General features: G+C 41.4%; 2 protein-coding genes across 8 annotated transcripts in view; one reads left to right on the forward strand and one right to left on the reverse strand.

Annotated features, from left to right (window-relative positions):
- Positions 1-194, reverse strand: part of CEP70 (centrosomal protein 70) — a 123391-nt gene extending 123197 nt beyond the window's left edge. The window contains exon 1 of the mRNA XM_032334396.1: positions 106-194. The gene's annotated coding sequence lies outside the window, so the exon portion shown is untranslated. The remainder of the gene's footprint in view (positions 1-105) is intronic.
- A 158-nt stretch (positions 195-352) lies between these two features.
- On the forward strand, positions 353-13602 carry FAIM (Fas apoptotic inhibitory molecule). Of its 7 annotated transcripts, none has more exons than XM_032334419.1 (6): positions 353-518; positions 5038-5096; positions 6189-6321; positions 6670-6898; positions 10110-10159; positions 13149-13602. In XM_032334419.1, the coding sequence occupies exons 2-6, from the start codon at positions 5053-5055 to the stop codon at positions 13296-13298; spliced, it is 606 nt and encodes a 201-aa protein (XP_032190310.1). In that variant the 5' UTR covers positions 353-518; positions 5038-5052; the 3' UTR covers positions 13299-13602. The 7 variants fall into 7 exon arrangements, with proteins under 7 accessions (XP_032190310.1, XP_032190330.1, XP_032190321.1 ...); XM_032334430.1 differs by lacking the exon at positions 353-518 and adding an exon at positions 604-695; XM_032334439.1 differs by lacking the exon at positions 5038-5096 and having other exon boundaries at positions 358-518.
- The last annotated feature ends 1352 nt before the right edge of the window (positions 13603-14954 follow it).

Consider the following 14954-nt stretch of genomic DNA (forward strand, 5'->3'; position numbering starts at 1 on the left):
TCATTCGAGAACTACATGGGGCCTCACGCGTGCTTTAAGGAGCTTGGGTCTTTACAGAAGTAACCAGAAAAGATTTCAAGGGGCGAAAGCCATAATCAGATTTACCTGCCCAGTGGCTTCAGAGCAGACACAGGGTCTCTTTTTGCCACCAGTTTATCCCCAGCGTCCGGCCCCGCGCCTTCTATCAGCGGGTCCCACCAGCCAGGGCTTAAGGTTTGGGGTTTGGGATGAGGCAGGGCTCCTGCAGAGAGCGCCAAGCCCTCCGCTGAGGCAGCGGGCGGGGGTTGCGTCCGCGGCGCTCGGCGCTTGGAGGCGGGTGGCGGCCAGCGCTGGGCACCTCAGGGGACCTGAAGCGCCACAGAGTCGGCGCGCTCGCAACTGGCGGCGGCCGAGCTTTCAGCTTCCGAGGAGGAGGCGCCCGGTTCTCGGCGAGGGGAGCAAGGCCACGCGACCCGGGTGGCGGAGCCGGAACCCGCGCGCTCCGTGGCACAGAACCTGCCGTGGTGCCCGGCGGCCAGGTAAGCCCCGCGGCGCAGGTCGGGAGGCCCCGGGTCGGGCCCCAGAAGCCCCTGCGCCCAGCCCCGGCGTCCCCGCTGCAGCGCGGCGGCGGCCATCTCCCGGCGGCGGCGGCGGCGGCGGCGGCGGCGGGCGCCGCAAGCGGTGGGCGGTGTCTACGCGGACCGTGAGCCGGGAGGGTGAGGCACCGGGGTGTTCGGGAGTTTTCTGTCTGCCGGGCCCAGGACGGAGGCAGAGGCGGGAACTGTGGGGGCGGGAGCAGCCTGCGGGTCTCTCCTTCCTGGCCAGGCCTTGCGACCTGAAGGTAATACTATTCCAGCCGTTTTTTCCTGGACGCCTCAGCGGAGTCAAGGTCGTGAGGTGCTGTAACTCGGCTCCTTTACCTAAGCGTGCGGCTCGCGCAGCTCCCCGTGGCTTCACGTGTTTTTGTGCGACCTTTGGGCCTCCCTGGGCTGCGCTCGTGTGCGCCAGGTTGAGCGCAGCGTCCCTCCGCAGGGCCTAGCCCAGGCTGGCCGTGCAGTGTCTTAGTGACCGCACTGCGACTGACTTGGTGGATTCCCTCCCTGCTGGTGAACGTGGTTTGCAATGGGTAGCCAATACGGAAAGCAATTCCTTGAGCACTGTTATGTCTGGTGTGTTGAGCATGATTTGTTTAGAGTGGATCTGTTGTAAGGCTTGTGGTTTACGGGGTAAAAATGCTCCTCAGAAAAGTTACCGGTTTTTTGTTGTTTTTTTCTTTTTTAAGATTTTATTTATTTGACAGATCACAAGTAGGCAGAGAGAGAGGAAGGGAAGCAGGCTCCCTGCTGAGTAGGGAGCCTGATGTGGGACTCGATCCCAGGACCCTGACATCATGACTTGAGCCGAAGGCAGGGGCCCAACCCACTGAGCCACCCAGGTGCCCAAGTTACTGGTTCTTGTACCTCCGGTAGCCTTTGGGGACACCTGGCTCCTGAAGCTTCCTGACGCACTTTGCTGGAGGTCCCAATGCTTCCCATGGGTCTGGACGCAGAGTCAACACCTATTTGTTGAAGACTGACTTTGTGGCTGGCCTTACCTAGAGCTTCTGCTGAAATGGGAACTATGAATATCTTAGTAATATTTAAAACGGACTTGGGTTTAGCTTGGACAGACCGTAAACAGCCCCAAGGACGGTTAAACCCAAGTTAAGGGCAAGATGGTTTCGATGAAGAGTAGAAACGTCTTAATAGTTAGGTCTTACTCTGAAACTGACCGTTGAACTGCTAGGGAAGAGATTTTTAAAAAGATAATGCTGATGCCTAGTTACTCAAAAAGCTTTCTTCCAAGACATGTAAAAAAGTTTCAAGTGAGTGACATCATCCTCATCAGTGGAAATAAATGGAATTTGTTTTTCCATCCTTTCCACTTACATTTTTGTTTTAAAATTCATTTTATTTAAAAAAAATAAAATAGAATTCATTTTATTTTTATTTTATTGTTATTTTTAAAGTAGTTTTCATGCCCAGCATGGAGTCCAAAGCAGGACTTGGACTCACCACCCTGAGATCAAGGCCTGAGCTGAGATCAAGAGTTGGATGCTTGGGGTGCCTGGGTGGCTCAGTGGGTTAAAGCCTCCGCCTTTGGCTCAGTTCATGATCCCAGGATCCTGGGATCCAGCCCAACATAGGGCTCTCTGCTCGGCAGGGAGCCTGCTTCCCTTCCTCTCTGCCTGCCTTTCTGCCTACTTGTGAAGTCTGTCTGTCAAATAAATAAAATAAAAGTCTTAAAAAAATAAAAGTTGGATGCTTAATTGACTGAGCCACCCAGACACCCCTTCATTTACATTTTTAAAATTTTGTGCTAAAATAGAGGGAGTTTTCTTTATAATGATCATTTTTCAATTTGGTCACTTGATCCTGAAAATTAAGTATATGTGTAAGAGTTTAAGAATGACAGTGGAGGAGCACCTGGATGGCTCAGTGGTGTAAAGCCTCTGCCTTCGGCTCAGGTCATGATCCCAGGGTTCTGGGATCTGCTCAGCAGGGGGCCTGCTTCCTCTTCTCTCTCTGCCTGCCTCTCTCTGTCAAATAAATAAATAAAATCTTTTTTTAAAAAAAATGACAGTGGATTAATTCCTTTCTCTCAAGTTTTAAACCAGAGTCTTCTCTGGCCTTCCCACCTATTTGGTAGGGCTGGGATCCTTTCTCTGGGGGTCCATTCTGTCCTTTACTTCTTCCCATTACAAGGACTGTCCCATGGCTGTGTCATAATCATCTTTTGGTCTCTACGGCCTCTCACTAAGCTTAGTGTCCAATTCAGTGCCTGGCACGTAAGTGACTGTTAACATGGTGAATGAATTTAGAGTATGACATGTGTTTATTAAGTCCAGTTTGTAACTTGAAGATGTGTGACAGGTATTTCTCATTTTTCAGATGAGTGAGGTAGATATTGCAGACAAGGACAGTTGTGATCATCTTTTGGTTATAGATAATGGTCGCATTCCAAGAAACACTACCAGCAGGGCACTTGGGTCTTTCCTTTTTTTAAACAACTTTGTTGAGGTGTAGTTCACATACATACAATTCACCCATTTAAAGTATATAATTCAATGTCTTTTTGTATATTACAATATTATTTTTTTTAAGTTGTGAAATACATATCACATAAAATTTGCCATTTTAACTGTCTTTAAGTGTACAGTTCAGTGGGATTAAGTACATCCACAATTTTGTGTAACCATCACTATTTCTAAAACTTTTCAGCACTTTAGATAGATACTCCATAAATAAATGAATATATGAATGAATGTTGATGATTTAGGGAAAATTTTCAAGAAATAAATGTGATCTTGATTTCTCACTTCCCTTCTAATTTGTGGTGTTGTCTTTTATATTATATATGAAAAGTTATTATAATTAAGATGATACCATGCCTTATTGTAGTATGATAATATTGAAGTTCATTATAATGGAAAACTGAGCAATTCTTTCAAGTTTGAATAGTGAATTACTAAACTTTCTAGGGTCTCTAAAAGTTATAAAGCAAAATATGAAGATACCCCTAAACCCACTCTGATTTGCAAAAGATGGCTTATCCAAATTTATATTATGCTATTTGGCTTCCTTTGTTGCTGCGTATTCTCTTTGCTTTTATAGTTGCAGGATACCCTCCACTTTCACAGGAGATACCCTAGGGCTTCCTAAGATTAGAAAAATTCACAAATTTGTAAAGTGCTCTCAAAACAGGGATTTATTTTAGGTACAAAGTATTTGAGTTTTTAATTTTTATTCTAAAATTTTCATCTTTTCTGTGCTGCTGGATTGCTTTTATCAATGTTAAATCCCTTCTTTAACATCTTTTAAAAAACAGTTTGTGGCTTCTGGCTGTTTCCAGCTAAAGAAGTCTGGCAATCTCCCATTTTTTACAAGGAGAGCGCACACTTGGACATCTATAGGGAGAAGGCCAGGCCAGAGTAGATCCGGAGAGCAAAAAATAGTTGAAGTTATTTTTCAGTAGGTTTGGCAAGGATACAGCTGTTAATCCCAAATCTCCAAACATGGAGGGTTTCCTATGCATGTGTGAATGAATATATGTGTGCTTCTGATTTTAGTAAAATTTAATTAATATTACACCCCAGTTAATTCTGAGGTAATTGCATGGGAGTACTGGGCTTTAGTCTGGCTCAGGCCCTACTACTGACCTGAGCAAACCACATAATTTTGTGGATTCATTATTGGCACTAGTAAAGTAAGTGGGCTTAGGTAAATGGGTAAATTAAGTTTGCTGTTCGAAAGTGATCTAGCATATCCTTGGTGGCTTCCTGCAAACCAGTAATTTCTTTGAAGGTATCTACAATTTTTTTTTAATTTTTTACTTGTTTTTTTAGTTAAGTAAGCTCTACCCCCAACATAGGGATTGAACTCACAACACCGATATCAAGAGTCATGTGCTCTACAACTGAGCCAGACAGGTGCTTCTAAAATATTTTTTAAATTATATATTCTACCATAATATATAGCATTCTAAAACTGAATATTAGGATTGCATTTTAAATTTTTTACCACCGTGTAACATCAATGCTTCCCGAAGATGTATACTGTTTATCCTGGAGTTTTATGTATTCCCTGACCCACTGCCTCATACCCTTGAGGCTTCTTATACCTCACTTTGAGAAGCGTGGGACCCAGAGGACTGGGTCTCTAGGTCTCTTGCAGCTCTGATGTGGTTATCACATTTGAAATAAACTCTAGGTCTCTTGCAGCTCTGATGTGGTATCATATTTGAAATAAACTAGAGTCTGTTCTCTAGTTTTAGGAAGTTATAAATTTATAACAGGGAAAAATATGATTGGCCAATTTGCATGACTTAATTTCTTTTCCTGACAACTGGAGATTGCAATTCTATTGTATGTATAAGCTGTTTCATCAGAAACTGCATGCAATTTGAGAAATGGATTGCAAACTTAGGAAAAAACCCTTTGCAGATATCCTCTTTGTTGCTCTCAGTCTTTCTTTGCTGCAATTCTGCTTTTTTCTTTCCTGCCTGCTAATTGGATTAAAGACTATTTTGCCATCCATGGCATCTGGAGATGACAGTCCTATCTTTGAAGATGATGAAAGGTAAATGTCTTGCGTGGCAATAAAATTAGCTCTTCAAACTTTCAGGATTGTTTTAATCACTCAGGTATTATTTATCCAGTCTACTTTGTTAAGGACACATTTTTTAAACTTGCAGATTGCAAGATGGTTTTGCTTTTCTGTGACTAAGAGCAGGGTAGTAAACATCTGGAATGGAGGTGGCCGCTAATGGCACACATCTTTTCCCATGGGGCCTGGATGTAAGGTCTCCAAATCTGTGTTAGCCCCAAGTTCTCAGCAATCACTTCAAAATGATGTAAAATCCACTTACCATTTCTGATGTAGAGTACACAAACAATATTAGAGTGAATAAAGAGTAAGATGTAGTTAAGAGAGCAGGCTCAAATATAGTCTGTATATAGGTATTACGTAATATATATATGTACTCATGCTGGGCACAGACATAAATATTATATATTTTATATTAATATCAAAAGTATGTATTTAAGTTGTGCCAGATAAAGTATTATGGCAAAAATCCTTTATTTTCTAAATAAGATTATGGTAGTAAAGACAAGAATTACCATTTTCCATACATTTTTATTTCTTTTGTGATAGGACATTTCTTCTATGACTTCTCTTCTCAGTATAATAAATTAGAACTGTTTTTGTTCAAATGAATCCTAACGGGTTTAAGTATGAAAGGTTTGGGGAGTTCCTGCTTTGGAGTGAATGGATCTGAAAAAGAAATACCAGAATTAAATACTGTGCTTTTTAAATGGGGATGTAGGGAAGAAGTAGAGACTTTTTATTGACCTTTCCAAGCACTCTTCTGTAGCCCAGCTTAGAATGCTATCCTGGATAGGTTCTTAATCCTATTAATATTAAGGTGACTTTGTTTAGAATTATCCGACTATATATCCATATATAGTAGTTTCATCTTAAAGAAAGAGTAAGAGGGAGAAGGAGAAGATAGTTATATGTACTGTGAGTAGAAATTCTTAGGTACTGTCACTTTAATATCTTGTAATTTTAGGGCTTTAAAAAAATCCGGTATTTTCATCTTGGAAAGATTTATTTGTTATATTCTTACTGCTTTTGGCCTATTGTAATTGCTTTATTTTATTCCCTTAGCCCTCCTTATAGCCTGGAAAAAATGACAGATCTCGTAGCCGTTTGGGATGTCGCTTTAAGTGATGGAGTCCATAAGATCGAGTTTGAACATGGAACCACATCGGGCAAACGAGTGGTATATGTAGATGGGAAGGTAGGAAAACATGGATTACTTTGTAGATTATGGCATACATAGAAGCTTGAATTTGTTAACATAGATTCTTCATATGTAATTCAAGGCTTTTCTCTTACATTGATTATCTTTATATTTGGGCCTGGATCATGTTACTGGACAAAGAAAACTAGTAAGAGTTATAGAGTTCATAGAGTGTAACATTTAAACTTCAGGTGCTTTTATTTTCTAAAATATTTGAATCATGAAGTAATAAAATTACATCTAAATAACATTGCTATTTACTCACTTTAATTACAGCATTTCTAAAGCTAAATATTAAGTTTTCTTCCATTTGTGTGTTTTTAACTTTCATATTTTGTTGCTTAGGAAGAGATAAGAAAAGAATGGATGTTCAAACTAGTGGGCAAAGAAACCTTCTGTGTTGGAGCTGCAAAGACAAAAGCAACCATAAATATAGATGCTGTCAGTGGATTTGCATATGAATATACTCTGGAAATAAATGGGAAAAGTCTCAAGAAGTATATGGAGAACAGGTCAAAAACCACCAATACTTGGGTATTACGTTTGGATGGTGAGGACTTTCGAGTTGTGTTGGGTAAGTGAGCGCTATTTCTGCAGAATTTATTGGCTTTTTATGGTGGTTGTTTATTAGTTCCCCCAACTATCCAGACCCTTTATAGGAGCTTTGTGTAGAGAGAGTGTAAGTATGTGTAGGTGTATTTCTGATGTACCATATGAACGAAGTATTCATTTAAATGACTGATTTATATGAGAGCCAGATTTTGTAGTGATAGATTTGAGGATTATAAACAGGTTTAAAAAAAGAAATAATGATGTATTATTATTTATTATTTATATTTATATTATTGTCATTATTGATACTTCTCTTTAAAATGATGTTTAGAGACAGTAGAAATTGAAGATTGATCAGTAACAAAGGAATTTTTCTCTAGGTTGCAAACAGTTTAGTACTGTAACACCTCAAAGTTGTCAAAGTCCAGATAAAGTAGATTACAAAATAAAGAGTAATAAGCCATTGATCTTTAAGCTAAGCTCTGTTGTTACAGATCGCTATCTATGTTGTTTCTACTGGGCCTATAAAATAAATATTTACAAGTTGCTATCTTTTCTCTCTTCTGGTACTCCCGTATTTCCTGCTTCTCATATCACTAAAGTTAAGACCATTTGGATTATCTCAGTAATTCACTGATTCATTTATTTAGATAATATTGTGTACCTGCTAAATACCAGTTAGCATACTGTAGTATGCAGTAGAAAAAGAGATGTTGTCCATGCCTTAAGGAGTCTACAGTCTATTCAAATGCTACCATGTTCTTTTAAAAAAATTTTTTTGAGAATGAAAAATGTGGGGGCATCTAGGTAGTTCAGTTGGTTAAGCCTCTGACTCTTGGTTTCAGCTCAGGTCATGATCTCACCATTGGTCAGGATCAAGCCCCGTGTTGCGCTCTGTGCTCATTGCAGAGTCTGCTTCAGATTCTTTATCCCTCTGTCTCCTGCTCAGTTTCCTCTCTCTCTCTCTCAAATAAATAAATAAATAAATATTTTCTTTAAATAGTGAAAAATGTTTGGGTTACTGGCTGGCTCAGTTGGTGGAGCACATGACTCTTAATCTCAGGGTCATGAGTTCAAGTCCCACACTGGGTATAAAAATCACTTAAATAAACTTAAAAAAAAATGTTTATTCAGTAATTAAATGCACATAGTTGGAAAAAAAAAAAAACCCCAGAAACTCCTATATAGCTTATTTATTGAAGGAACTAGATCAATTTGTCTTGAAGAGTTTCCTGTGGTCTGGATTTTGTTGATAGCACTTCTGTGATGTTTCTCTTTCTTTTTCTTTTTCTTTTTTTTTTTTTTAAATATGTATCATTTATAGTTTTTATTTTTAAGTAATTTCTGCACCCAAAGTGGGATTTGAACTTACAACCCGAGGTCAAGAGTCACATGCTCTATCAACTGAGCCAGCCAGGCAGTCCCTCTTCTCTGTTTCCCATACATTGGTAGTTGACTGAAGAATTGGTCAAATTTAGGTTTAATTTTTTTTTTTTTTTTACAAGACTATAGTTTTATTATATCAAGAGGCACATGATGTTTGTCAAACATTGTCCCTCCTGGTGTTTTTACTGTTTTGTGCTCCCAGTACCCATTTCTTCACAGGTTCTCCAGCTGAGCATGTTGTCAGATCTTAAATTTTTTTTAATATTCTGCTACATGAAAAATGATATTTCAGAGTTGTTTTTATTTGCCTTTTTCAAAATTAAGTGAAGTTGAACATCTTTTCACATTTGAGGTCCTTTTGTTTTTCTTTCCTGATAATGCATCTTCATGTCCTTTGACCTACTTTCTTTTGGGTTGTTGGTATTTTTCTTGTTGATTACTCAGAGTCTCTATGTTAGTAAGATTAAACTTTTGTCTGTGCTGTGAGCTTTGCTTATTTTTTTCCACTTTGTCATTTATTGTATGACTTTGCTTATGCACGTATGTGTTTTCTTAAATGATGTAGGAATATTTTTTACTTTTACATAGTTAAATGTATTGCAATTTTCTCTTTTGTCTTCTGGGTTAGATTTCCTCAGAGGCACATTAATAATAGCTTTATAGAAGGTCAGAGTTCAGTATAAATTCCATTCTTCACCACCATCATGGTTTACTTCAGCAGTGTATCCTCTGCTCAGGTGTTGGGACAAGCTCAGTTTCCCTACAGCTGCTGCCCTTTATATGCGCCCCTGCCCCCGCACCCCAGGCTGCCACTAGGGCAACCATGGCCCACATCTCCTGGGCCCCTCGGTCTCTCTCCCCTTTAGCCCCGCTCAAAGGCCTATCTCTGTTCTCTGAGGCTCCCTTCTCAAGGTGTGAGGAGAAAAGAGTCCCTACTAGACTGTGTTCCTGGAATAGATAGGCTGTTAGAATGAAGCCCCTGCCTGGCACCTCAACTGTGACCCGCAGGCAAGTTTTTGACCCCCAGGCTTCTCACATGCACACAGGTCCCGATTCTAGGCTTCTTATAATGCCCACAGCTCATCTTGTGGCTGCTTGATGAGTACAATCTTCTCCCCCGCCACCCACCAGAACACTGATATTTACACTTGGATCTGGGGGTCCTCCCCCAAAATGCACACATGTCCTTGCACACTTGCATACATACATATGCCTCCCAAAGCGAGCCCTGACACCTAAACTAATGCTCAGGTGGCTCATGGTAGCAGTTTGCTCCACAGAGTCTGCACAGTCCAGCAGGGATGCCTGTGTTTTTCCTTATGATCCAAAAATTTTCCCCCAAATGAAATCATCGCAAAAATGAATAGAGATTATTGGGCCCTCCAATAGGAAATTTAAGGTTAGATTTCTAAGCCTGTATGCTGTCCATTCTACATGAACCCTGTCGCAGCCTTTCTCGGTGACCTCTTTGCGCCATCATCCACTGGGCTCTTTGTGCAAGGCATTGGGGGATTATCTGGTCACTGACAACAGTCTGTGGTGAGGGCCCTCCTCATACTCATTTCTGTGCATCCTTAATCCTGAAGTGTGTGTTGCAGTGTTTATTTTGTTCAACAGGGCTTCACCCATTTGTACCGAGGCCCTGATCATTTCTTAAAAGATTATTTTGTTTCATTTTTATTTTGTGAACCAAGAGTAAACAGTTTCTTCAAATTTAGAAAAATTGGAAAGCCATGAAAAGTTAATAGAGTTTTAGAAGTCCAGTATATCAAACTTCTTTTAAAATAATAGAGTTAATTTTATGTCTGAATCATAGATTATAACTTTTGTTGTTGTTACTTTTACAGAAAAAGACACTATGGATGTATGGTGCAATGGTAAAAGAATGGAGACAGCAGTAAGTTGACCCTTTGATTACTCTTAGTGCTACGGGTAAGGGTTGCTGCTGAAATGTTGCTGCGTTTCCTAATGATGGAGATTGCTAATTAACCAAGGTCCTCTAGGTTAAGAACAAGAAAGAGATGAAGTACTCCTGACTCCAAATTCTGGAGACCTTTCCAGGAGAGCACCTGGGGCAGGGAGGGGTTGGAAACACCTTCTGTTGAGAGCTGACCCCAGCTCACATGCTGCCTTTCCTCTCCTGCACCAGGCTCTGTCCTAAAAGGAATTCACACATCCATCAAAAACTGCCCCACAGAGGTTGGCGTCCTCCTGTGTTTGTCCAAGTTAAGGTTGGGCTTCATTCCACAGCTCCTCAAACCTACATGTGTAGGAATCATGTGGGATGGGATCTTGTTAAAATACAAATTCTAACATTTCCCCTGGTACCACTGCTATATGTTGCCCCACGGGTCATGCTTGAAATAGGAAGGCTTTACACCATACCCTCAAAGCAGATAGGACTTTTCTAAAAGTGGAGTTTTTTAAAAAGGAGGAATATACACATGTCAGATGACACAAAGGCAGATAGGAAAGGGCCCTGTCACCAACCCCAGAAGACAGGTGGAATATAGACCAGCAGTGCCCAGAGGCTACCCCACTCATTGTGGCCAAGCATGATGACATCCACATCTAGCCCCACAGTGTCTGGCCTTTGCTGGCAGCTGCTTGCACCACTATGGCCATGGGTGGGATGACTATTGGAGTGATTTCAGCAAGAATGAAATAGCGGTGTGCATAGCACAGGGAGCAAGCGGAAGCAGAGGAGACCATCAAGGGAAGCATGGAGTGTGGGACTGGGAGCTGCAGTACCTGGGTGGAAATTTGCCAGGGCCGGGGAGTCTGCTGGCAAGCCAGAGGTACTCTCCTCTGTCCCCACCTTTCATGCTGGCTTCCAGCATGAACACCAGGCCTAGAGATAATGGGACCCACTCTGCTCTAGTCAGGTTTAGCTAGTTGTCCATGGTGAGTGCTGCCCTGTCTCCTTCATCTGGGATAGGTGCAGGAAGGTGAGGAGCAGTGCTCGGAGGGCAGGAGGTCTGGGATGAGTTTGTTCAGCTGCTATCTAGGACCTGCCTGCTGGGTCTTGTGGCTGTCTGCTTCTGAGGAAGTGCCTATGCCAGAAACCAAATGCTACAAAAATAGATGCTTCTCTCTTTCTTAATCCTGGTTTGAATTCTTGAAGGGTTATTGAATCAGGGTTCACTCAGAATCCATCACCAGAGCTTGAGCAGGGTTAGATCTACTGATTTAAATCTAGAGCCCTCTGGGTTCAATCTACTGATCCAGACTTCTTTTATGCAGAGAGGTTTGGAGAGCTCTTCAGTGTTTTATGGCCCCTATGGAATAGCTTCGTTATCGTTAGCATGGATCAGGCACCTACTGGTCCTTCCTGTCCTTTCCTTCCTTCCCTGGAATTCTCTAGATGCCAAATTGGCAGTTTTGAATCCTGTTCCCTCCCCGTCAAGGAATTCTCCAGTGCAAGTGTAAAGAGATGTTTTATGATATTAAGAATATGGTTGTAAATAAGTAAGAAGTTCAAAGTCATGTTCTTACACAATGTCTTTGTTCCTCAGTAATTAGCAGGAAACCACAGGTGTTTGGACAATAGCACTTTACAACCGAGTTGCCTCCTCACTATAACTCAAACTGAATTTGCAGAGTAGTTTCTGCAGCTCCGCATGTGGGCAGCCTTCCCCAGTAGGTGCTCCCCTGCTCTTGCTGCCTGTGAGCTACAGTTTATCCCCTCCTTTTTCTTTCCATCTCAAAGCATCATGACCAAGATTATGTATCTGGCAAATTCTGCACCCACAGGGTCTTGTGGTGGTGTCAGTACTCCTCTGGTAAAGAGCTATGGGCTAGGTTCTCCCCACAGCTCAGAAAAGGCTCTTCCTCGTGCGGCCTGTGCTCTCTCAGGCTGGGTAATGGCTGTGGGGCCTCCCTGGGTCGGGTCCAGCTGCCAGGAAGCTCGTGGCCAAGTTTTAACCCTGGTTGTGCTTTCTTTGTTTTCTGGCATATTCTACTTTCATCCTCAAACCCTCCTGTTCTTCCTTTCTTCTCTGCACTACCTGGCAGAGAAGAAAGGAAGTTAATTTAGAGTAAAAAATATCTTTTTACTCTAAATTAACTCCTGTTCAGTAAAAATATAATATGAGCCATAGATATATATCCAAAATATTATAATTTAACATCAATATTAAAAGTTTTTAGAGTTATTTTACATTCCTGTTTCATTCTAAGTCTTCCACACTCCGTGTCTGTTTTTCACTGAAGCAGCACATGGTATTTCAGACTCAGCACATTTCAAGTGCTTGACTGCCACACACGGCTGGTAGCTGCTGTGGCAGACAGAACAGGGCAAGCTTAGGTAGTGCTTGGTCTTGTTATCTGTGTGTTTTACTGTAAGTCACCTTGCATTCTGAGGAATTGGGTTTTCAGAGTGGGCTGAGAGCATTCTATCCCTTCCTGATGGTTGTTTTGCTACTCCGTGCCTCGATGCCCTGGTCTGTACAGTGAGGAGAGTAATAATGCTGCTGTTAGGTTATGGAGAAGGTTCAGTGAAGTAATGCTTGCACACTGTTCTTGATACAGAGCAAGTGACTCAGTACAAAATAAGTGCTGGCAATCATGCTTCCCATTTGTACTTTAGTAGTCAGTGTTGTCTCATAGTGCATGTTATAGACACACAGCCATAAGACATAAGGGCTTTTTTTTCCCTCTGAAACTCAAGATTGTTCAAGATAGTAAGCGGGTACAAATAAGAAATGTTCAGTTCACAGCAGACATGGAAAAGCATTTAGCAATACAAGCTTCTGACTTTAATTTTCCTAAGTCTAACATTTAGCTAATAGGTACTTCATTATACCACCTTTTTTAGATGGTGTTGATACTCTAGACAAAGATAAATGTTTCTGGAACACTAATTCCTCCTTCTTTTGTTGGCCTAGGGTGAGTTTGTAGATGACGGGACTGAAACTCACTTCAGTGTTGGGAACCATGACTGTTACATAAAGGCTGTCAGTAGTGGGAAGCGGAAAGAAGGGATAATCCATAGTCTCATTGTGGATAATAGAGAAATTCCAGAGATTCTTGAATGACTTCATGATAATGAATTTTAATCTTAAGATGTAAAGATCAAGACTTTTAAATTACTGTGGTAATTAAGTATGTTCAATATGTACTTTTCAGTACACTTAGTCTGCCAGGTGTTTATTTTTTAGTTACTTGAAACTGTAATATTCCAAGGGTCAAAAAAATTATGTACAATCAATTGTAAAAATTGCAATTTATTTTGTAAATAATGTAAAATGTTTTAAAGCCAAATGGAAAATAAGATATGGACCAAAATCACTCGTGTTTTACAAGAGGAATTTTTACTATAATAAATGCTATAAAATAAAATTGGTGCTGCTTGATCTGTATTTCTGAAAATGGATATCTTTTTTTTTTTTTTTTTAAAGATTTTATTTATTCATTTGACACAGAGAGATCACAAGTAGGCAGAGAGGCAGGCAGAGAGAGAGAGAGGAGGAAGCAGGCTCCCCGCGGAGCAGAGAACCCGATGCGGGACTCGATCCCAGGACCCTGAGATCATGACCTGAGCCGAAGGCAGTGGCTTAACCCACTGAGCCACCCAGGCACCCTGAAAATGGATATCTTCATTGAAAAAAAAAAAAATTTTATTTTAGAGAGAGAGCACATGAACCAGGGGAGGGGGCAGAGAGAGAGAGAATCTCAAGCAGAATCTGTGCGAAGCACAGAGCCTGATGCATGCAAAGCACAGAGCCTGATTTCATGACCCAAAGATCATCAACTGAGACAAAATCAAGAGTTAGACACTTAACCGACTGTACCACGAGGGGCCCCTATCTTCATATATTTTTAATCCATACAGGTAGATTGTCTCTTTAGTTTAAAGCATTTGGTACATAATGATATGATTAGTGTACCTGGAAAAAATGAGAAACATTTTCTGTCTGACAACTTAAAGAAATACCAAATAGTGTCATGTAAGTATTTAATTAAAAATGGGTTTCTGAAAATGTAGTCATTTTGTTTAATCAGCACAGTGAGGACAAAAGAACAAGAGGAAGAAGGAAACTTCTTTACACCAGGCTGCCTCAGTTGCATCCTCAGGCAGTGCTGGAAAAGTGGAGTTGCATCTGGTGTTGGGAGGTGACAGCAGCGTGAGGCAGGCCAGGCCTCCTCAGGAAGGTGAGTGCCTGAGATTATGCACTCAGTGCTCTGCTTAGACGGTCTTTCAGGAAAGGATATCGCTTACCAGTAGGGCCTTTTGTCAGGGTGTCTCATGTCTGTTACAACACCGTGATCCTCTAAGAGGAGGGGTTCTTCATTTTCTTGACTTGCTCTGTCCTATATGAGAGCCACTAGTCATGTGGCTATTTCAGTTAAATAGAGTTAAAAAAATCTATCACATTAGCCACATTTCAAGTGCTGGATAGTCACCTGGGGCTGGCGGCAACCATATTAGACAGTGTGGACACGGACATTTCCAACATCCTCCCACATTCCATTGCATGGCACTGGCCTGCATATGCTGTCTAAGGTTTACTGAGCTGCTCACTAGTGGCACAGGCAGGATTTAAACCCAGGTTTTTTCTGACACTGAAACCCACCCCCCTTACTACTATCTCCCTGCCACTAACGTACTTCTAAGAGATGTGGGGCAGAATAGAGGCACAACCAGGTTCAAGCACCAGGAAAGAACTAAGAAGAGAACAGGAGAACAGAGA

The sequence above is a fragment of the Mustela erminea genome, chromosome 1 (assembly GCF_009829155.1).
Source record: "Mustela erminea isolate mMusErm1 chromosome 1, mMusErm1.Pri, whole genome shotgun sequence".
NCBI classification, from domain to species: Eukaryota; Metazoa; Chordata; class Mammalia; order Carnivora; family Mustelidae; genus Mustela; species Mustela erminea.

Bases quoted from the DNA above. Each gene is read 5' to 3' on its own strand.
- FAIM (XM_032334419.1), top strand. From the start codon at position 5,053: ATGGCATCTGGAGATGACAGTCCTATCTTTGAAGATGATGAAAG. The intron at 5,097-6,188 runs GTAAATGTCTTG...TTATTCCCTTAG, and splicing joins ATCTTTGAAGATGATGAAAG to CCCTCCTTATAGCCTGGAAA. The intron at 10,160-13,148 runs GTAAGTTGACCC...TTGTTGGCCTAG, and splicing joins GTAAAAGAATGGAGACAGCA to GGTGAGTTTGTAGATGACGG.